The 24,333-nt window shown below is 40.4% G+C and overlaps 1 protein-coding gene across 1 annotated transcript in view; it reads right to left on the bottom strand.

The window, feature by feature from the left end:
• Positions 1–1,583: 1,583 nt before the first annotated feature.
• The window catches only part of naa25 (N-alpha-acetyltransferase 25, NatB auxiliary subunit), a 60,887-nt gene continuing 38,137 nt past the window's right edge, over positions 1,584–24,333 (bottom strand). The window contains exons 16-24 of the mRNA XM_055655300.1: positions 22,022–22,173; positions 20,594–20,719; positions 19,125–19,368; positions 18,398–18,521; positions 16,607–16,672; positions 16,017–16,117; positions 14,301–14,411; positions 10,443–10,589; positions 1,584–4,194 (exon numbers count right to left, since the gene is read on the bottom strand). Of these exons, the coding sequence (XP_055511275.1) occupies positions 4,072–4,194; positions 10,443–10,589; positions 14,301–14,411; positions 16,017–16,117; positions 16,607–16,672; positions 18,398–18,521; positions 19,125–19,368; positions 20,594–20,719; positions 22,022–22,173 (1,194 nt within the window). The 3' untranslated portion in view covers positions 1,584–4,071. The remainder of the gene's footprint in view (positions 4,195–10,442; positions 10,590–14,300; positions 14,412–16,016; positions 16,118–16,606; positions 16,673–18,397; positions 18,522–19,124; positions 19,369–20,593; positions 20,720–22,021; positions 22,174–24,333) is intronic.

Below are 24,333 nucleotides of genomic sequence, written 5' to 3'. Positions count from 1 at the left end.
GTTTGATATCGAACACCTATATTTGTACCTGAGCCATATCGTTTCAGCAACAAAGCAAAATTGCAACTCCATGTTGCAACTTTCTAATCAGCTCCCAATCTTTCCTGAACCAGGAGAAACTGGGCAGTAGTGGCGGACTGGGCAGGGTGTCAGCTTGCCCGATGGCAATTGGGCCCCCTATATCAAGTGGGCCCCCTTTGTCTCCTGGCAACCAATATTTTTAGACCCAGTCCGCCACTGCTGGGCAAAACTACCTTTCGAGGTGTACAAAATCACGAGAGGAACTGATGGGATAGGTGCACAGATTATCTTGCCCAGAGTAGGAGAACCAAGAACCAGAGGACATAGGTTTAGGTGGGGGTGGGGGGGGGGGGGGGGGGGGGGGGGGGGGGGGGGGGGGGGATTTAATAGGAACCGGAGGGGTAATTTTATCATGCAAAGCGTGGTGGGTGAATGGAACGATGTGAATGGTAGTTGAGGCAGGTACTATCACAACATTTAAGAAATGGTTAGACATGTGCATGGATAGGACCGGTTTGAAGGGATATGGGCCAGATGCAAGCAAGTGGCCCTCGTGAAGATGGGATATATTGGCTGGTGTGGGCAAGTTGGGCCGAAAGCCCTGTTTCCATGCTGTAAGATTCTATGACTCAAGACTCCACAGGAGGGGAAAGAGTGGTGAGCACAAAGGAAAAATCTTCCTGGAACCACATGGCTAGATGAATCAGGAAGACAATAGACAATAGGTGCAGGAGTAGGCCATTCGGCCCTTCGAGCCAGCACCGCCATTCAATGTGATCATGGCTGAAAGACCTAATGCAATATAAAGGCAGTAAACATTAACCAAGATTTAAAATCAATCTGAATTTGAATTCCACTTGTAAGGAATAGGAAAAATTAACGGTGGCATCAATTTTGTTTTTCACAAACCCAGATCTTTAAGTTTAAAATTTAAAACTACAAAAAGTTTCGAAATTTTATATTTTAGATCTCAAAACCAACACGGTATTTTAAAAAGCATCACATCCCGAGCCAGGGAGTACATTATCAATGTGCAGGAAGGAACTGCAGATGCTGGACTACACCCAAGATAGACACAAAATGCTCGAGTAACTCAGCGGGACAGGTAGCATCTCTGGATAGAAGGAATGGGTGCCTTTTTGGGTCGAGACCCTCCTTCAGTCTGAAGAAGGGTCTCGACCCGAAACATCACCTATTCCTTCTATCCGGACACGGCCTGTCCTGCTGAGTTGCTCCAGCATTTTGTGTCTAAACACATTATCAATAGAGTGGAAAGCAAACGCCAGACTGCCAGCAGCACCCAATTCCATAGCAACGTCTGGCCATGAATATTTTCCATTGTACCTATTATAAACAGAAAGAATGGACAATAATAGCATCCTACTAAGGCAATGGTAGATCAGGACATGGTTTGTATTGCACATTGAAGTTCAAACTGCTGATCAATGTTACATTCATGTAAAAAAAAATATGGGGTAGATCACATTCATATAAAGTGTGGTAAACTGTGTAACTTTAGTTCACTGTTGTAAAAGAACACGGCACAATGAGAAACTATATGATTTGATAGTTAAAGATAAAGAGTTTATTTTTTAAGGGCAAAAACTAGACTTAAAAGAATGTTATCCAGTTGTTTAATGCCTTCATATCATTTCCACACTGCACATAATACGCATTTGGCTAATTTGATAAAAGTTCCCATTTTGGTATTTTGCATCTTTTAACCATGCATTGCCGATTTTTAATTGATTGGAGCAATAATGCTCCAGGCACTCTCTCAATCATGGCCCTAATTATATTTTTTTAGACACCTATATTACAGAGACAAATTTTATTTCCATTCAACAGCATTATGCTCTGGGAAATGGGTTATGAAAATTGTTATGCAGTGCCTTGAATGTAGTTGAGAGAAAATGAAAACTCTTCTTGTAAAGGTTCCTACAAAGGGATCCAAAACAGAAAACAAGATCCCAGCTTCAACGTAGAAAGAACCTTGGGTCAACGTGGGATCACATTTACTTGTGGGCTGACAGAACGAGGGAAGCCATTCAGGCCAAATTACCAGTGCCAGCTTTTAGCAGTGTAACCCAATGATACACATACCCCCAGGTTCTTTTCCCACAGAATCTGAAAATAGTCTTGCCAAGTAATTAATCAATTTTCTTTAGGAAATTGTTGGATTGGTTTCTGTCACCCTTTCAGGCAGGACTTTCCAGATCATAATCATTGTATTGATCTTTATTTCTTTCCTGACTTCTGGTACTTTAGCCTTGTACCTTCAATCTGTTTTCTCCATTTACTACCGGAAAAAGTCCCCTCATAACCCTGTTGGATTTTAAACACCTTCGTCAAATCTTAACCTACTTTGCTCTAAGGAGAGTAGCTTCTCTGCTCTTTGCGTTCACATGCTACCGCCTCGCTTATTTTAAGCTGGAGAATATACAAACTTGAAATGGTGCTGCTGCACAAAATGCACACTGATGTGCAAGCCAAGGAAGCATTTTCAGTTTCCTGCCTCTCCCTATTCCCACTCACGTTCCTAGAAGTACCATCTCAATCCTTTGGAAATTTTAAGACGGTCGGACGTCTTTTTGCAATTTATCCAAAACCAAGAGGAGATCAGGACTGTTGACAGATTTTTCATAATTGACAGCAACCAAAATACACTGACCCCAGTATAATTTAAAACTAGAATACTTTCTCTTGGCGGGGGTGGGGCACAAACTACGGGAAAATAATGGGTTACTTGATATGTTCATCCTTCACAGTTTGGAATACTGTTGATTTAAGAATTCAAAGCCAATTTGACATTAACAAACCGAGCGTAAATGAAATCAATTTGATTAACATTGTTCAACAATATATAACTCATTCAACCACTAGGGAAGCACATGATCCAGGCTTGCATGAATCAGGTCCTGCAATTATTTTCACTCTCAACTCTCTTGCCTAGGAGGGTGATAGATATTTGCAATACACTTGGGATAAATACACCATAAGTACCAATCTTCTGTTTAATATTTGAATTCATCTCTTAAATCCAGGCTCGCCTGTCAAAGAATACTTTTATAACTTTAATACATTAGGTTTCCTCCTCTCTTTGTCAACTGATGTGAACGCAAATGGTGGGGCTGCCTCTGTTAGATGCAATGCATTTTTCTTTTTTTTAACCAGAGGCAGCGAATAGAGGCAGCGTTAAATATGACGGGCATTGACGTCTTCTGGTTTTGAACAACTTGCCTGAAGATTATTTTGACTCCCCTTGTCTGTTCAGAACTACCGTAAGTATTAATTCCATTCGCAACAAACTGCAGGTAAGTGGCTTACACACACCTTGGGGGGAAAAAAAATAAAAAAATTGACAGTGAAGCACCTTAAAAGCAAAATAAAATCCCTTCAAAGTTAAAAACCTTGAGGAAGAGAACGGTAGAATAAGGGAATGAATTTGGAAGTCGGATTCACAATGAAAGAGCACATATTCTGTGTTTCACAGTTGCTGAAAGTGAGTTCTGCTTAGGCAACATAAATTTTATACAAATAAAAACATTATAATTGAAATATTGAATAAATTATGATGGAACATATGATACTTAACATATACAGTCTGTACACCAATGTGTGATGTAAAAGCTGCAGTCAAAATTTCAGCACCGACACAGGTACTATTTTCTACTGAACACAGTCTGATGTTTCTCTTGACTTCTCGGCATCTAGTAGCGATATTGCTGGGTGTGTCATGCACTGAACTACACAAGAGAAACACCCAACATTTTCTAAAAATATTGCTGCCAAGTCTGAGAGAAGGCCTCTGACTCTGAATTTATGTACATAATTTATTAACTTTTTTTGTTCTAAAAACCTTTTATTTTAAACTCTTTTGTTGCAAAGTCCTTCATGCTCTCTGGTAAATGTTCTGGATCAGCTGATGCATCTGATGGGGTCCTAGGAACATATGATAACAGTATTGGGGTGAAGCGGCATTGCCCAGCAGTTTTTTATTTGCCACTGGTCTTCCCCCCCACCTTCCTCTTCCCTCTCCGCCTCAAAGAGTTAAATTTTCAGGCTTTTAACTGTGTCCAGTCTCTTTCTCAGTAGTTCTCCCATCTCCTGAAGGGAACGCAGGTAGCTGCTTTGTATTTTTCCTCGCACCACCCTGGAGAACTTCTGTTCACCCTGAAACCAGCAACAAAAATGATTTTATTTTATCAACTGCCTCCTATAGTCAGAAAGATAGAAGAATAAATGACCCAAAAGTACCAAATAAACACAAGCACACAAAATATATTTCAAATTATATACACACAGCAGCACAGAAAACATGTTCTTTTCATTTCCCAATTAGGCTGAGAAATAGCACAGCTGAGCCAAAATAAACTGGGGCACAGAGAATTAATGTCAATTATGTTCAGTCAGTTAAAGCAACATTACAGTGAATAAAATAAAACAAAATGCTGGAGTAACTCTGCCACTCAGGCAGTATCTCTGGACGACATGGATAGGTAATGTTTCCGTAAGCATAAAACTTGCTTTACTTTGATTTCAACATAAACTTGTTTTTTTTTAAGGTCAGGAAGATATGACCATCTCTGTACTAGGGATAATTTCCCTTACTGGCAATCCTTTACAAATCTCAATGCCGAATGCCAGATTGACTCAGTTATAGCAATCTACAGAGGCAGCAAGAAGCAAATTCAGGTGCTCGTGTCAGTCAGAAGCTTGCAGGTTCTTGTCAAATTTAACGAATTGAGCTCATCATTATTTCAATGTCGTAATGACAATACTGCATGAAGATATTTTTGGTCATGCCATGTACAATCCCGTTAAAATGTGCAAAGCAATTTAAGACCCTCCTAATGGTATTAAAATCCCATTATAACATCCTTGCACTTGCCTCTATAAAGCTCAAGATCCTTTTAAAACAAAAACTGCTTTCAAGAAATTGTATACATATACCTCGAGATTTTGCTGTTCTTGTACGTCTCTTAGAGGTTTGTCCTCCATTTTGCATTGCTTCTTATCATTCATGTTACTAAAATGTAACCTAAACTATATGTAACAATTAACCTAAATTATTGTCAGGTTAATAATCAAGATGATCATCATCATATTTCTCAAGCGTTGGAGAAGACTTGGCATGTCCACGAGGATTCTCTCCAACATTTACAGATGTGCAATAGAAAGTATTGACAAGATGCATCTCAGCCCTGGAAGACAACTGCTCTGGCTCTTAACTGCTTCAATCTGCAAAGAGTGAAGAACACAGCCCAGTCCATCACAGACTTGTCATTTCCTTCCACCCACTCCATCTCAATGATGCATGGCATCATTATAAATGCCTATCACCCGAGCCATTCCCTTTTCTCACTTCTATGAAAAGATACAGGAGCTTGAACACTGGGACATCCAGCTTCTTCTCCACTGCTATCTGACTGCTGAATCAGTCACCTCTTTCAAGGTTTCAAGGTCAGTTTATTGTCACATGTATCAATTAAGGTACAGGTAAATTTGAGTTGCCATACTAAGTGAAAAGCAACATGACACACCACAGCAACATAAAATAAAAGTAAACAAAAAAATTCCCCACAGCGGCTCCCCACATTCCTCACTGTGATGGAAGGTAATAAAGTCCAATCTTCTCCCTCTTCCACACCCCATTCCAGGAAGTGCTGCCACAAACTTGCTTTTAACTACCCCAGCAGGTCATTCCAATATTGTACTTCAGGCCCATTTTTTGGAAAGTGAACCAAAATGCCTACTGTGTTCTGCGTGCTGAAGCAAAGCAAGAATTTCATTGTCGTATCAGGGACACATGACAATAAACTCATTTGAACTTGAACGTGACCAGATGTCATCACAAGTGATTCTTGTAGGAGGTTAATCTTATTAATTGCTATTTTCTACAGAACTATAATGAATGTCTGCTAAAGATATGAACATTCCAGCTATTTAAAATTCACAGAATTCCTAAAATGTTTCCGTGTGATGTCATACACGTGACCAGTCCTATGTGGCCTCTTACCCTAATGAACATAACATAAAAATTTCCCTTGATAAACCGAAAAAAATGAATCATATATGCAGTACAAAACAATATATCTGTTATGCTTTCAGAATTAGAAGAGATGTATTCCACAATTTTTCATCTTTTTGATCACACACGTGACTAAGAATGGGCTTTAAATATTCTTTTGCACTGTTCAATCTTTGCACTAACATCGTGCACCAACATGCTGTTTTGCACCTGTTGCTGTATTTATTATTACTGTATGTATACTTATTTATTCTGTAATAATCATAATATCCTAGTGTATATGACAACTTCTGGACACAGGGAGGAAGAGTACATGCCCAGTTTGTTTCAATGGTATTGAAGTGGAAATGGTTGAGAGCTTCAGGTTTCTAGGTGCAAATATCACAACAGTTTGTCCTGGTCCAAATACATTGATGCTATGGCCAAGAGAGCACACCAACTTCCAAACTTTCTCAGAAGGCTAAGGAAATTCAGCATCTCTCCAATGACTTATCAAGTTCTATAGAAAGCATCTTATTAGGATGCATCATGGCTTGGTATGGCAACAGCTTTGTTCAAATTTGCAAGATATTGCTGAGATATGGACGCAGCCCAGTCCATCTCAAAAACCAGCCTCCCCCTGGGTAGGTGATATTTGATCAACTTGCTCACACCGTGATCCTTCTTCAGGCCTGAAGGGCCTCTCGTGATTTCTCATAATCAGAACATTTCTAGATGTACTGGACTCCAGATTTTCCTTTCCTTATTTCAAGAAAGGCACTTTCGCTATAAATATGCTTGATAGATTTTGCAGCAGTGGGAGAAAGCAACATTATTATATCATAAGGGTAATATTTTTTATTTAATTTGGCTTAAGGGCAAGACACTGATTTATTGAAGATCAGCTTTCTGTGCTGAACCGTTTCAGATCCATTTATCAGAAAATTTAAAGATTATTATCAGCTTTTATGCAGCACCTACAATCTGATTGGGAGTTACATTTAGCAACCATTCTGTAAAACCATCATGGAAAAATATCAGTAACATGTTGATTTAAAAATTGGAGATTTTATATGTATTTTATTTGCAGTAATTTCTCAATATACAATTATAAGTTGTGGAATTAATCATTTTAACCAATGCTTTTTTTTTTGTTCTCTCTAAAACTATTGGTTGTGATTAATGACATGCTGGATATGGCTCCACCTGTTCTTTGACACGTAACTTAAAGAATTCTGGATGTGTAATGCGGGTCAAGGAGTCCTGGCAGCGCTCACCCTTGAACGGACTTGTACTGTGCCAAGATGGCACATTTTTCACTTGCCCACTTAAACTGTGGTATTCTCAGTACTGTAAGATTTGAGAAGCCAAGTTGAAAATGTGTTCATATACTTTTTATGACTATGACATCTGCATTAAGGTCGGTCAAAAAGACGTTATTTGGACTGAAATTTTCCCATTTAGTCTCTTTCCCTGGCACAACAGAGATGTGGCTCTGATCAAACAGGATTGCAGCCGGATTTAGGAGGCAGTGCTGCAGAACGAAAGACTTGAGAGGAAAGAGATTGGAGGGGAGGTTGTAATTGCCATGAAACGAGGGGGGCAAAGGTGGTTCTTTCTAAAGAGAAATCTCATGGAAGGGGACAATACCCAAGAAGGGAGAACTAGTATCATTATTTTCTTGCAGGGAATCAGTGATGGAAAATGGACAGTCAGTTGGCCTGAGGGCCAGGATCAAGGGAGAAATACTGGGCTTGCTGATGAGATAAGTTCGTAATCAGCGAGGATAAGCAACACATCAGCCCCTACGATAATCCTCAACACCAGTGCAGTGCAAGGATAGATGCTCAGTCCCCTACTATAATCCTTGTACACTCACGACTGTCCAGCCAAAAAACAATTCACCTCAATTTACACGTGACTTCAAAGTCGATGGACTTTCTGCCTCAGCATCGACAACACAAAATAAAACTAATTCATCAATTCTTATTAGTTTCATTAACATTCTTCAGTGAAAGAATTTATAGCATTTTTTTAGTCTGAAACTCTATATTATACAAATTACGCATAAATAAAACAATACCCAATAGATAAAATGCTGATTTTAATGCAAAATCAAGAAGGAACAAAAACAAAGGGTAATAGAAACAAAATGGATGGTGGGAAAGCAAGCCAACTATCCCATGAGGAGCTGTTTCCATGGCTGGCTCCGCTTCCTCTTCATCACCTCCAAAACACTGTTTGAAAAAACACTCTAATGTGTTTGAGAACAGCATGATGGGCGTCTCCTTATTATGTGATTAATATTTTAATAGTATCACCTTGCGAGTACAATAGTACTTGCTAGAATTTAGGAGATTGAGGGGGGATCTTATAGAAACTTACAAAATTCTGAAGGGGTTGGACAGGCTAGATGCAGGAAGATTGTTCCCGATGTTGGGGAAGTCCAGGAGAAGGGGTCACAGTTTAAGGACAAAGGGGAAATCCTTGAGGACCGAGATGAGAAAAACATTTTTCACACAGAGAGTGGTGAATCTGTGGAATTCTCTGCCACAGAAGGTAGTTGAGGCCAGTTCATTGGCTATATTTAAGAGGGAGGTAGATGTGGCCCTTGTGGCTAAAGGGATCAGGGGGTATGGAGAGAAGGCAGGTACAGGATACTGAGTTGGATGAGCAGGCTCGAAGGGCCGAATGGCCTACTCCTGCACCTATTTTTTATGTTTATCAGGGAAAGCTTTCATTCTCGTTCTTTATGCTCCCGTGGAGATCCAATATATGGAATTGGAATGTCAGCAATAAGTTTTAAGATACTATTGCAATCAATTTCTAACATGCCAACTGTACAAAAAACATTAAAGTTAAGTTCTGGTTACTTTTACTTAAAGGAGCTGTTAGAAACAAAGGATTATTCCATATACTGATCATTAATAGACATGTCAAGGAAATGTAAAGGGACAAATGTGTAGCATTTCAATCCACTTCATGTTGGTGATGTCTAGGACCAGAGGGCACAGCCTCAACTCCTTTAATGGAGATGAGGAGGAGTTTTTTTTTAGCCAGAGGGTGGTGAATCTGTGGAATTCATTGTCATAAACGGTGGTGGAGACCAAGTCATTGGGTATTTTTAAAGCCGACGTTGATAGGTTCTTGATTAGTGTGGGCATTAAAAGCTACGAGGAGAAGGCACGACAATGGGTTGAGAGGGAAAAATAGACAGCCTTGATCGAATACAGACATCCTTTTGTTCTGAGGATGTGCCCTCTGGTCTTGGAATCTCCTACTATTGGAAACATCCTCTCACCATCCACTCTAAGTTTTTTTTGATACACCTGCTCATTTCCACCTTGACCAGTGGAAGCTTATCTGTACTTCATTTTCCGTTAATGATAGAACAGTAGTTTCTGCACAGGCTATGCAGCATTGCCCATTTTTCTCCACATCTCACCCAACATTGCTGATACTGTCCTCAAGCAACACAAGGGTGTGAAGCAGGAGCAACTTTTAATCATTTGCAAGGAAATGACAAGCATCATAAGAGTAGAGCAATCTGATAATATCCTAGTTAATAATGGAATATTTTATGTATTTTATTAAGTAAAGATTAACTTGACTTCTTTAGGTTTTGGGTTCTAAGTAAATGAAAGCTTTGAAATTTGGGTTCTGAAGAAGGGCTGGGTTATCAGGAAATTGGAGGCCAGCATTCAAACTGCATCCAAGCTGCTTCCTGTTGTGCCCAAGCAAGATACAACACCGTTTATTTGTCATGTGAACCTCACATGAAGTTCAAACGAAATTTGGTTTCTGCACTCAAACACGAAAAGAACCAAGACGCACATCAACACAATTTACACAAACATCCATCACAGTGAATCTCCTCCTCACTGTGATGGAATGCAAAGTCTTGTCTCTCCCCTGCTCTCCATTCTTCTCCCGAAGTCAAAGTCAAAGATATTGACAATGGTGGGAGAGGCCGAGCTTCCTGAGAAATTTATATTCTCTGCTAGCAGGAACTTCTGTGGGCATTGTTTAAGAAGGTACTGCAGATAATAGACCTTTGACTAACTTCCTGTTATTTGGGGGTTTCGTAACTAAAGTTTGTGATCAATATAACCATAGCATGAGAAGTATTGTATTTGTGACAAGCATGCTTTGAATGGGTAGAGTTGTGATTGCATGTTAGACGTCATTGTTGCAACTCTGTATAAACTCTGTTTCTGAAATACTATAAAAGATGCTGTATGTCTTCATTCATTAGAGTGATGGCCCAGGAGGAGTTAAGTATTTGCTGTATGCTTGACTTTGTATTTGCTAGCACTCTCGCTGGCTAAATGATCTTTAAAGCTTGTATTGGTTTTACCTAACTTATTGTAAGTTGTCTGTTTTAAGAAAATGAACCTTAACAAATCCGTACCTCAATGGCTGAATGTCCATCCATCGTCAGCTCCTCAAATTTCAGTGCAGTTAGTGCAGACTCTAATTCCTTAATATGGTAAACCACTTCGGACAAGAAATTCTGTAATCCAGCCACGTAGTCCTGGAAGCCGCTGAAAACTATTGGCTGCGGAAAGACGCGAACATCTTGTTAGATAATAGACAATGAAGTCATCACTTGTTTGCAACATGAACTAAAAATTATATACTTTGAATTATAAAATTTCCTTTCTCCAATCCTAAACAGCCAAAGCCTTTCCAAAATATGTAATTCTCCAATAGATATTAGAATAAGTATGTCCACAGACATCATCACAGTAGAACATATGGCACCTCATTGAAAGACACCAATGTCTGGTAGGAAAAAAAGCTGGAGTAACTTAGGGGGACAAGCAGCATCTCTGGAGAAAAGGAATGGGTGATGTTTCGGGTCTTCGACACCAAAATGGCACCCATTCCTTCTCTCCAAAAATGCTGCCTGTCCCGCTGTTACTCCAGTTTTTTGTGTCTATCTTCGGTTTAAACCAGCATCTGCAGTTCCTTCTTACACAATGTCTGGTATGATATGCTTTGACCTCCTCATCCCCCTCCATCTACATCCTTCTACTGCTTTCATAGTGTTTATCTAATACCAGCCATGCTTTGTCCTGCCCTTCTTCACGTCCAGCTTTCTTCCACCCCTCTACAATCAAACTGAGGAACGGGTCCCAATCTGAAACATCACATATTCATGTTCTCCACATATTCATGTTCTCCAGGGATGGTGCCTGTCCCACTGAGTTACTCAAGCACTTTGTGACTGCTTTTGAGTATTCTTTCTCCCTTCCCTAGTTTACAACTGGTTTAGGTACGATTTTAAGTGACAGCTAAATGTGGATACACTCATCGAAGATTGTAAACGCAACATGACGCACGTTTAATATTCAACAAGAAAGGAGCCAATACAAAAAATAGAGGAGATTTTGGACTAACTGATGGTGCAATAAGAAACTGGTCAAAGGACTATTCAGCAACAGTGGAACAAAAAAAAAAAATGTATGTAATAATACTGAAGAGAGAATAAATGCATCACATGTATAAAGAGAAAAGTACATGTTTTTTTCAGGATTTTACAACTGGCTGCAAACCTTCATTTGTGGCAACATAATAACGACCAGATTAACTATTGTTTGCGGGATAAAAATAGCAGGAATTCACTTCTGCTATTGTTAGCTCTTTCACAGACAAAAGCACACTGAGCCTGCTTTGACATCTCATTTGTCAGAGGACGAGACTGAATCCTGGGATCAATCCACACCAAAGGAAAGACATTAATATTTCAGGCTTGAACCCTGCATCAAAATGCACAAAGGATGTGTCTCCCACTAGTTTTATTTTAGATTTCCAACACCAAGGGTTCTTTGTGGTCATTCAGATTAAACCCAGGGGATGTGCCAGCACCTTCGCAATCTGCAATTTTAGGCTTCACTTAAAACTGCTCATATTTTGGTTCTTCTCAGACAGTGATTTATTTGAGATGTAAATTTGACCTGTGTTACATACAAGCAAAGTATGAAAGCGTTTTCATATTGACAAAGAGATCAAAGCTTCACAATAGCTTCACCGGTAAGACAAAAGATAAGCTTACCAGAAGGAATTGCCAAATGCCAACTAAGTTTCCTGAAAGCCTAGAGTTGGAACGTGCGTCATGAAATCGCACAGGATGGAAATGGCCCATCATGACCATCAAGATCCATCTACACCAATCCCATTTTTCCTCTTGCATCTTCATCTACTCCTCACCTTGTCACCCACAGTGGGGGACAATTTATAGATCATAAGCTCATAAAAGAGAAAGGAGCAGAATCAGGCCATTCGGCCCATCATGTCTACTCTGCCAATCATTCAATCATGGCTGATCTATCTCTCCCTCCTAACCCCATTCTCCAGCTTTGTCCCCATAACCTCTGACACCCATACTAACCAAGAGTGGGCAATTCACCAAACAATGGTACACCCTTTGCACTAGGAGGAAACTGGAGCAGCTGAAGGAAACCAAGCAATCACAGGGAGAACATGCTATCTCCGTACTGACAGTCCCCCAGAACAAATTCAAACCAGGATGCTGGAGCAGAGAGGCAGCAGCACCAACTGCTATGCCACGATGCTTGCGCAGGAATTCTTTGTTAATTTGACCCACCATTATCAGTTTGTAAGCACTCATATGATTCACACTGATGTGAATGCAGCTTCAGAAAAAAAATGACAGCAGCATATTTGTTAATCTTGTGCAGCCATTAAAACGCGACTTTTAGTGAATAAATCAGGTAACAGCTGCCCTCTAGTGGATGTAGAGGCATCACAATCAAGAGTGTTGACTGCAGATGTACTTTCTAAACTTGAAAGAGAGGGAGTGTTTAGGAAGGAACTGCAGATGCTGGAAAATCGAAGGTAGACAAAAGTGCTGGAGAAACTCAGCGGGTGCGGCAGCATCTATGGAGCGAAGGAAATACCCTGAAGGGTTTCGGCCCGAAACGTTGCCTATTTCCTTCACTCCATAGATGCTGCTGCACCCGCTGAGTTTCTCCAGCACTTTTGTCTACCTTTGAAAGAGAGGGAATTGAATTTAATTTCTATTTCTGTAAGCTAATAGAGCACAAATGGAGACAATAAACTTGCTGTACTATTAAAAAAATAATATGCACCTCATTTTTTGAATTCTGTGCTTCCAATGTAGCTTCCTTTATATAGCTGGGCTAAGTGCAGACGAGGCAACCATTTTACAGAACACTTGCATTCTGTCTGCTACAGACTTCAAGAGCTTCCAGTTGCTAACCGTTTTAACTCCCAGTCCCATCTTTCTGTCCTTGGCCTCCTTCATTGCTGGAGGCCACGTGCAAACTGGAGGAACAGCTCCTCATATTCCACTCGAGTAGCTTACAACCAAATGGCATAAACTCTGAATTCTCCAATTTCAAGAAATATTCCACCCAGCCCATTTTCCCCCCTTTCCCCCATCATCCCCCCCACCAAAATGGTGTACATCCATTTCTCCCAGCGTCCCAGTCACCCTGCACCTTTCCCTTCCTCCACACGCTCATTTCCCACCCCTCTCATCCCCAAATCTCCGATTTCCGTTCCATCTCCCTTCTTTCCCCTCCCCTTCTCCCTTTCCACCTATATCTCTCCCTCCCGCGCTAATTCCCTTCAGATTCAGATTCAGATTCAATTTTAACAAATGAGTCTGGTCTCTTCCTTCTCTCATCCAACAACCTTTTGTCTTCTTTTCACCTCTGGCCTCTGTTACTTATTCCGCCTCTCTGGCAATCTCCCCTCTCACATCTTTCCAGCTATCACTTGCCCGGCTTTGCTCCATTCCAATTTCTTTTCAGCTTTCGCCCACCAACTCCATCAATCCGATGAAGGTCTCCACCCAAAACGTCAACTGTCCTGACCGCCGAGTTCCTCCAGCACTTTGTTGGCCGTGCCACCCTGCAATGCCTTAGTCTCTGTACTCTTCACCACTCTGTGATAGGTATTAACAATCGTCTGTGACCACTGCACTCACACTTCTGCTAAGGAAGTGAATAATAATAATACACTTTATTGTCATTGTAAATATATACAACAACATTTCAGTGGAGAAAGATTCTGAGAATAAAGAGACTCCACCATGGTGTTCATGGTGGAGTCCAAGTCAATTTTTTTCCCGGTCAATGATTCTAGATAGCAATTGAAGGAACGGTACTTATCAAAAGCAAAGGGGGCACATCTTAAAATCGCTGTACTTTCAGGGGAACTCTTCGATCGTTTCCCCCCCCCCCCCACTTTCAAGACCTTTCTCTGCCGAGATTCTTACCATTGCAAAATTGATTTCCTTTTTCTTCTTCTTTTTCTTCTGTAAACTGGATTTAAGCGGCCGTAGGACATTACCACAGTAATAAGATACCCACAGGATTATGCAGACAGTCTGAGATGACAAGAACAGACTCCACATTAGTCAATGTCTCCTGAACATTTAACCTTTGAGAGGAATACAACAGTTAACTGGCACGTGGGCGACAGCATTTTCTCAAGAGACCAGACTAATTGAAAAATGTGTACACAACCAGATCCCAATAGAAACAAATTTGCAATGACATGTAAACGCAGAAGTCAGTGCTAATTGCACATAAGAATCAGAAATTGAACACTGAAGTGTTTTTCCAAATAGTTTTAGGGGAAATAGATGGCATTTGTTGAGGGTCAATTCACTCAGCATCCTTTCCTGAGCTCTTTAGCCTGAATAGCTTAGTTTAGAGATACAACGTGGAAATAGGCCCTTCGACCCACCGAGTCCATGCCGACCATCACCCATTCACACTCGTTCTATGCTATCGCAGCTTTGCATCCTACATGCTAGCAGCAATTTAGATTCCAATTCACCTACAAACCTGCACATTATTGGAAAGTGGGAGGAAACCGGAGCACCTGGAGAAAACCCACACGATCACAATGACAACGTACAAACTCCGCATAGATCATACCCATAGTCAGGATTGAATTCGGGCTCTTGGCACTATGAGGCAGCAGCTCTACCACTGCGCCACCCTGTAATGCCTAGACTCTGTACTCTTCACCAATCTGTGCTAGGTATTAACAATCATCTGGGACCACAGCACTCACACTTCTGCTAAGGAAGTGAAGTGGAGAAAGATTCTGATAGTAAAGAGAGGGTGGCATTCATGGTGGATTCTAAGTCAACCTTTTGTTGGTCAATTAGTGTAGATGGCTATTGAAGGAACAGTATATATCAAAAGCAAAGGGGGTACATCTTTAACACAAAGCAAATTGAGAGTCATAGAATCATACAGCTTGGAAAGAGGCCATTCAGCCTAACTTGCCCATGTTGACCAACGTGCCCCATCTACACTAGTCCCACCTGCCTGGGTTTGGCCCGTATCCTTCGAAACCTATCCCATCATCGTACCTGCCCCTCAGGCCCCTATTAAAACGTTCCCCGTTTATCTTAAACCTATGTCTCCTGGTTCCCGATTCCCCTACTCTGGGTAAAAGACTGCATTTACCCACAATTGTTACAGAAAGTCTGGTATCATAATTACAAAGGAAATAATTATTTGTCAGAGAGCCATGTCTTTGGCCCAACACGTTCAATGGAATCAAGATGTGTCACCCAAGCAATTCCCATTTGCCTGAGCTTGCCCCAGATACTTGCTCACTCAATAGAGATTGTTTTAAGTAGGCACTGGTCTATAGACTGGGTAGTAATGGATGGTACATTATTGGTTAGAGTGTGCATTGGGGTCTACTTGGAATCTAACACAGACACCCGAGGTCAAAATATTCAACATTGACTACTAATTCACTAAAAACAAAACTTAAAAGCTACTGATCGTGGAATGTCCGGGTTAATACATTGTAAAAAAAAAGTGCAGTTCTCATTTAACCACTTTACTTCAGTGTCCCAAAATACCAGGCTGACCCACAATTATATATACAAGTTTCATTATTTCCAGTAATGTGTTGGGTCAAAGAAGAGAGACAATAAAAATATGGTAATTTTGTCATCGCTTACCTCAACTAAAAAGACCAGGTTTTCTAAAAGTTCTGGTCTTGTTGTATAATTTGTTTTGTTAGCTTCCAACAAACTCCCTTTACATTTACTATTGAATAACTCTGAGGATGAAAAGAAAACAGGTTACAAATGTCCTTCACGTACAATGATCTCTCTGTCACGCTATTTTCATGCAAGTTCAGATGATGATAGTGGACTACCTCAAGCACTGCCAACATTTCCAGCGTTGGCTCAACAAATTTTGATTTAGGTTTCCTGGAGAATTTATTGAAGTAGCCATTTTTTTATTCATCTCCTCCAAATATTTATTGCCTGAACGTTATAATGAGTTACTCAGATATATTATACAAGTCGTGGTAGTAACTCTTCTCACAGGAAGAGACAGCCTTTCAAACTGGGAAACGGCAAACCCGTTCCTGTCTTTGACCTCTATATTTATTTTATTGATGAGTTTCAAAAACTGCAACTTCGAGAAGATCAGCTATTTTGTTTCTTCTCCTCAGCCCACTGAAACGGATTCATACGACATGCCCTGCTGCAGCAACTGTGATATACAGCAAAGAGGAAGCAAGGTTTGGAGAAATCATTACCTTGTAATTGTCCTAATAACGCCTTAAAATCATTTGCTATCCGGTTTTGGACATCCAGTGTTTCTTCTGCAAGAAATAAAAAATGGGAGTAATAAAGATTTTTTTTTTTTTTAAAAGAGCAAAAATTATTTCTCATAATTGAGATATCTACTTTTCATAATATATCACTTTATTGTGCAGAGACCATTCCTCTGAGCACATTTTTAAAATTAAATTTCACTATATTTTCTAAATAGTGGAGACAATTTTCATTCACACTACAAGGCATAATTTAAGAAATGTAATTCCACAAACCCACGGTATACTTTATATCAGAAAATCTTCATGGGAAAACCCAGCAGATTCCAAGCAATAATCTCTCACTAAAAGGTTAATTCTGTCATTTAGTGCTACTTACTTAATTTAGTTTAGTTTAGAGATACAGCGCGTAAACGGGGCCCTTCGGCCCACCGAGACCACACCGCCCAGCACATTAACACTATCCTACACACACTAGGGACAACTTTTACATTTATATCAAGCCAAATAACCTACAAACCTGCACATCTTTAGAGTGTGTGAGGAAACCCGAAGATCTCAGAGAAAACCCATGCAGGTTTAGTTTAGTTTAGTTCAGAGATACAGCGTGGAAACAGTCCCTTTGGACCACCAGGTCCGCGCTGACCAGCGATCCCCGCACATTAACACTATCCCACACACACTAGGGACAATTTTTACATTTACACCAAGCCAATTAACCTACATACCTGTACTACTTTGGAGTGTGGGAGGAAACTGAAGATCTCGGAGAAAATCCACGCAGGTCACGGGGAGAACATACAAACTCTGTACAGACAAGCACCCTTACTCTGGATCGAACCCGGGTCCCTGGCACTGTGAAGCAGCAGCTCTACCGCTATGCCACCGTGCTGCCCTATTACTACAAATATTACTTATTTGTATTCAATCTTCTTGGTTGAAGCTAATATGACATGATCATTTAATGTCTCCAACTTCCCTCCCTCTTTCTGCTTTCCAAGCCGTGCTCAATTGCTTGCTGCACACACTTCGATTGCAACAGCAGCTGAAGGTGAAAGAGATGGATACATGAGCAGACGATAAACAATGGCATATGGATACTGGAATCTGAATTTGCAGTGTAATTCTCAACTGCTATCAATCGAGCAGTTTGAGAAACTGCACAAACTTAGGCACAAGGAACTGGATATGGTGGTTTACAAAACGGCACAAGATGCTGGAGTAACTCAGCAGGTTGGGCAGCATCTCTGGAGGACATGGATAGGCGATGTTTCGGGTTGGACCCTATTTCAGAAGCTTTACCCTATAGTAAAACTTAATTTACTTTCTTCTGTTCACGTTGAATGAAATGGATTTGTATGAACTTGGATTATAGGGGAGGGCGGCACGGTGGAGCAGCGGTAGAGTTGCTGCCTTACAGCGCCAGAGACCCTGGTTCGATCCTGACTACCTGGGTGCTGCCTTTACGAAGTTTGTACATTCTCCCCGTGACCATGTGGGTTTTCTCCAAGACGTACAGGTTTGTAGGTGAATTGGCTCGGAATAAATGTAAAATTGACCCCAGTGTGTGTAGGATAGTGTTAATATGCAGGGATCGCTGGTTGGTGCGGATTTGGTGAGCCGAAGGGCCTACATCCTTGCTGTATCTCTAAACTAAACATGGTGAAAACATATCTGATTGATATCAAACTTTAAAAGTTTCCACCTCTAGCATTTGCATTGTTATTTTATAACTGTAAATTTTCTTCTTTTCATGGTAGTTTAGATTCTTACCTAATCCACTGGCATCCAATTCGTAAACATCGATAACCAGATGGAAAGCGTTAATCTGACACCAGCAGCTGGTGCTTTCCAGGTAAGTGATCATGCGGGCTGGAGGTGACCCTTGGACTAGAAACTGTGAACAGAACAGAATGTGGAACTCAGGTTTGCATGCAATTTCCGGTGCTATCAGAGAGGTTAACATAAAGTTTCCCCCTGCTGCTGCTTTTGAAGACCACTTTTAAAATATTTGTCACAAGCTGTGGTCCAACCAAAACACTTTGATATGTAGAAACAGCTCCTGCTCTCTTCTCATTACTGTTTATAAAGAACAATGCATTCCAATGTACCAGTTCTTCTGGCATTCTTTTAGTTGGTAATTTATTTAATTGCTGGACACTCTTATCCACACAAGCATAATTTAGCACATAGCAGATCAGGTATCAAAAGAATCACCACCAATTTCTTTGCAAATTGGCAAACCTTTAACAAATGCATTCTTAATTTCAACATACAAGGGATTGATTCTGTGATCCTCCTTCTCCGCAAATTACTGTATTGTGATCTTTGTCAACTGAACCTGGGGAAACTGCGTGTTAAGGTTTGGTGGGGGAAAAGAACAGTGAGAATTTGGTTTTGAGATCAGGGAAAATTTAGTTATACCTAGCAACTTATTGCAGTAACTTAGCAACATACATTTCACTATGAACCAAATTACATTTCTTTCAAAGAAATCTACCTGAACAACTTGTTTGTCCTTTTTCTTCTCCGTCTGCACGATACATTCAAGCTGTTGAATTAAATAACGTAGTGTGTCAATTTTAGAAGCGACACCATTCTCTGTTGTCCGATTGGAATTCTTCAGCTCGACTGTGTGGCTAATGGTAGCGAGTGCACAGACTAAGCGCAGCGTCAACGAACGAATCTGAAGCCACGTCCTCTCTTCTTTCATCGACGTCTCCCTTTGCCCTTCTGTCAATTCACTTTCGTAATTGGGGAGAAAAGTGACATTAAAACTTGATTTGGAAGGACACGTGACATCGTCTTCACTCAATTATTTGCAAAGGTAAGAATTTCATTGTTCTGTTGTCACAACATATAACAATTAAACAGATAGACAATCTGAAGAAATTTCTGGACACGAAACGTCACGCATTCCTTCTATCCAGAGATGCTGTGTTACTGTGACTTTGTGTCCATCTTCGGTTTAAACCAGCATCTGCAGTTCCTTCCTGCACTAACAATTAAACACTCCTGACTCTATTAAATATCAGAATGCACAATTAAATTTTCCTCATTATCCAAGTTGTAGTCTTGCCAAACCTGAAGAGCAATTTATGTTTTTCCATGTCAATAATCTTACATTGTTATTGAGTTGTCTTGAAAGATCATTAATTAACTTAATCAAGAGTAATTAACTCTTACTTTTGCCACACATGCCGCCTTGGCCTGCTGTGTATTGTTTGTCCTGCCTTCTAGTTTATTTCAGAATTCCAGTGCCTGCAGTATTTTAGATTAGTTACATCCCACAATGATTTAATGTGCAATTTTGGATCACACTCAACAAGAACAGCAATGTAATTATCCAGATGTATTAAGAAAGGATGCTCATCACCAGTATGAGGAGAACAGCTCCATCTAAAACCGCTGTAATGCATAAAATGATACATAAAATTTAGATGCACCCCGATAAGCATCCAGAGGTCAGCAGAGGCAGGTGAAAGAAGGTTAAAGAGTACACCCAAGGCACCGAATCATTCACAGGAAATAGAACATAGAAAAGTACAGTACAGAAACGGCTCCTTCAGCCCAATATGTCTGTGCCCAACATACCAAGCTAAACAAATCTCATCTGCCTGTATATGATGCACACCATCCATTTCCTGCATATCTACTTAAATCTCTTAAATGCCAATATCGTATCTGCCTCCACCACTGCCCCTGGCAACACGTTCCAAACACCCATCACTCTGAAAAACAAAAACGTGACTCGCACATCCCCTTTAAACTTTGCCCATTTCACCCTCCAGCCTTTAACATTTCCAAAAAGATTCTGATTGTCTCCCCTATTTATGCCTCTCATAATTTTATACACTTCCGTCAGGTCACTCCTCAACAACAGAGAAAACAATCCAACTTTCCCTGAGAGAGAGGGAGAATAAGGAGGAGGAGATACAAAAAAGAGAAATCTTCATGAACTTCGTATACCTGTCCTTTGGATCCCAGGAAAAGAGAACAGTTAGATCCCGGTTATCCCGGAGATTGTCCCATGGTATATCATCTTCATCTGGACATAAACCCATGGCTTTTATACTCTCTTCTAGGCTTTGCGTTCTACAAAAGAAGACAAAGAGAAAGGGTATTAAATATACATGCTGACACAAGTGTGATTTTAACAAAGGGAATTTTTCCACATTGTCATTATTGTGCATGGATGAAGGCACAAAGCTGCAGCAATATGACTGCACAATATCTATTTTTTTTTTCACTTACTTCACTGTGACACAGAACAAGACGTAGAGAGACATTTAGAACTGAAAATGGAACAAAAACCTCCACCTTCGTAACAGTGGACAACAAGCTTAATTGTAGACCTCATTCACATCATTATTTATTGCGGTATTAGAGGCTTGGACAAAGCAAGTAGAAGGATATTAATGTCCCCGTAAAGCAGGGGACATTCATTCAAGGTGGATTGAGGAAAGATTAGAGGAAAGTTACAGAAAACCTTTCTATTCACAAAAAGGTGGGTCTGGAACTCATTATAGAAATGGTAAGCTTTCGTTTTAAAAACAAAATATTTGAAAAGCATGAGCAATCTTCTGATCAATGGTCCAAGATCTGGGCAAATTAAACAAGATGCTGGAGGAACTCAGCAGACCAGTGAAGGAAAATGGACTGATGATGTTTCGAGTCAAATTTTCATTTTTATTTTCCCTGGTACACCGAGTTCCACCTCCAGTTTGATTTTTTTTGTGCAAAATTTCAGCATCTGCATTCTCTTGTGCATTGAGGATCTGGGATTTCTTCCAACCGTCTAAATAGCACTTCTGCCTGTCACAGTAATACTGGGCGAATGGCTTTCTTTGCCAAGAATTTCTAAGATTCTGCAGAGATGAAGAAACACTGATTCCTTGGGCACTTCTGACCACAACACGCAACAAAATGGAAGAAGGAATTTTTAATTAATAGTTTGTTTTTAATTCTTTTGCCAAAATGATTCATTGTCGATCCAAAAGAAACATGGTCTAAACAAATTGATGTACTTGCGACAATATTGTTCTCATGTCAAGAAACTCTAACTTAATACTTCAGTAAGCAGTCAAATCAAAACATATTACCTAGAAAATGTCACTAAAGGTTTTCATACAATAGGAAATTTTACATGTAAATGTAAAATTGAACACACTTCTATGAACATGGGAATGAGGACAAAACTTTTCAAGAAATGCTGCCTGATCAGTTGAGCATTTCCAACATTTTCAGTTTTGTTTTCACATTTCCAGATTTTTATATAATCTTTAACTATTTGACATAGATTCAAGCACTGTCGAGCAGTGATTATTAAGCAAGTGACCCAATTAGCAATAAGCTCTGCTCCCCTGGTAAAGTGATGTAAAGTATAGCAATACGTACACGTTTGCTTCGAGGAAGAGGTCTAACAGCATACGTTCAATACGGACTTGTGCAAAATGCAGAGAGTTGTTCAGCCTGTTCCGAAAGGCAATGAATTCTGGGATCTTCTCAAAAGCACCATATTTATACGCCTGGATTATGTATTCAGAGGTCTGTAAAATGAAGTGAATCAGCATTGTAAAATAAAACTGCTCTTACTACAAGCAACACCCCTGCAAGCAAGCTATTTCACAAATCTCTTGTGAAGCTATTTAATGGTGAGCATCCAATAGACAATAGGTGCAGGAGTAGGCCGTTAGGCCCTTCAAGACAGCACCGCCATTCATTGTGATCATAGCTGATCATTCACAATCAGTACCATGTTCCTGCCTTCTCCCCATATCCTTTGACTCCGCTATCTTTAAGATCTAACTCTCTCTTAAACTGTGGTCCCTGGTTCTGGACATCCAGTAGGATACTGTCCAACACACTGAGTCACTCCAGCACCTTTTTATCTATCTTCGGTATAAACCAGCATCTGCAGTTCCTTCCTACATATATTTAATGGAGAGTATTATTTCCTCGTCTTTCCTCCTGAAAACACCAACTCTTGCGAGATCACAATTGCAGAAAACTCCAAAACCAGTTCCCAAAATATTCAAAGAGCCATTTTTCACGCAAGAGAATAATAGACTTTTTAATTATTGTGGTGAAGTCACAATTAAACCCAATCCTGTGTCTAATAAAAGATCATGGATCTGAAACATTAACCGTTTTTTGCTCTGCAGAAATTGTCTGGTCTGTTCGTCATTTATTTTATTTTATAAACTCAATCCAACTCTGATATTGCATTCACACAATTATACTTCTCACACTGGCATCAGCAACAGTAACCTCAATTGTGGAACATCTTGAAGCCTGAGGGAACAAAACCAACTTCCGATCTATAGGAGGAGCATATACAGCTCAAACTGGATAGTGAAGCATTTTGTTCTCCAACATAATGAAGTCTAGAATCCCTGGTTACAGGACGAAAGGCTGGAATAATAATGAGACATGGGTCCAAAACAACTAATTTGTTCATTAATGTTGCTTAGAGAAATAAATATTCTCTCTTAATCAGGTCTGGGCTTTGTATGATTCTGCAGTAATGTAATTTACTCTAAACCGCCCTCTGAAATGGCCCAAAGCAACACAAAAAAATGGATAGGTTACCTCGTATTAACATGAACACCAGACATGACAAAGGCACACCCAAGCCCAATGAACTCTGCAAAGTCCTCCTTGCTAATATTGGGAGACGTTCCAAAATAAGAAGTGTTGGCACATTGAGAAATCAAACTACAGCTACCATAAACATACCCAAAATTATACAGTCAATATTCCTGACTGCCCCATCACTTTCCCTGGGTACTTTCTGATCTGGGTAGCATAAACACACCAATGGAGCTACAGCAAAAACACTCAGGAGGCAGTGGCTGAAGGATTCATCAATATCAACTTTAGATTGTAATTGGCGCAGCGGTAGAGTTGCTGCCTTACAGCGCCAGGGACCCGGGTTCCATCCTGACCGTGGGTGCTGTCTGTATGGAGTTTGTACGTTCTTCCCATGACCTGCGTGGGTTTTCTCCGGGAGCTCCGGTTTCCTCCCACACTCCACAGACGTGTAAGATCTGTAGGTTTGCAGGTTAATTGGCTTGGTAAAATTGTAAATTGTCCCTGGTGTGCGTAGGATAGCATTGGTATGCGGGGATCGCTGGTCGGTGAGCCTAAGGGCCTGATTCCACATTGTATCTCTAAATCTAAGCCAAGGAAACATACAGCTGATTGTGCAATCTTCCTCCTGCGGCTGATGAATTATTTAATTATGTCCAAAAACCCTTGATGCAAACACAACACAATTGGCAAAAGCACTGAACATACTCTCAGGGGAAGATCTCAGTATCCATTACATAATGGCTCAGTAGCATCAGTAACAATAGAGCTGACCAACCAATGAAGAACCAGAGCCTGAGTGAGGCTGGTATGCAGAGAATCAACATGAGGTCACCATCTTTTCCTTTCCGATCTAATTTTCCAAAATGCATTTTTCATTAGAGTATAGCAGGAGTAACCACCACATAGCCTGCAGGGACATAATACCCAATGGAGCTGGCATTGTCAGAGTGAACGCAAATTGGAGGAACAGCATCTCATATTTCGCTTCTCAGCTTCCAGCCAAGTGGTATGGCCTTGATTTCTCTCACTTCAGGTAGCCCCGGCATTCCCCCCCCCCCCCCTCTCTCTCTCTCTCTCTATCCCTACCCCACCCAAGTCACACTAGCTTCTCATTT

The sequence above is a fragment of the Leucoraja erinacea genome, chromosome 25, assembly GCF_028641065.1.
Source record: "Leucoraja erinacea ecotype New England chromosome 25, Leri_hhj_1, whole genome shotgun sequence".
NCBI lineage: Eukaryota > Metazoa > Chordata > Chondrichthyes > Rajiformes > Rajidae > Leucoraja > Leucoraja erinaceus.
This window is presented reverse-complemented; position numbering and strand designations above follow the sequence as displayed.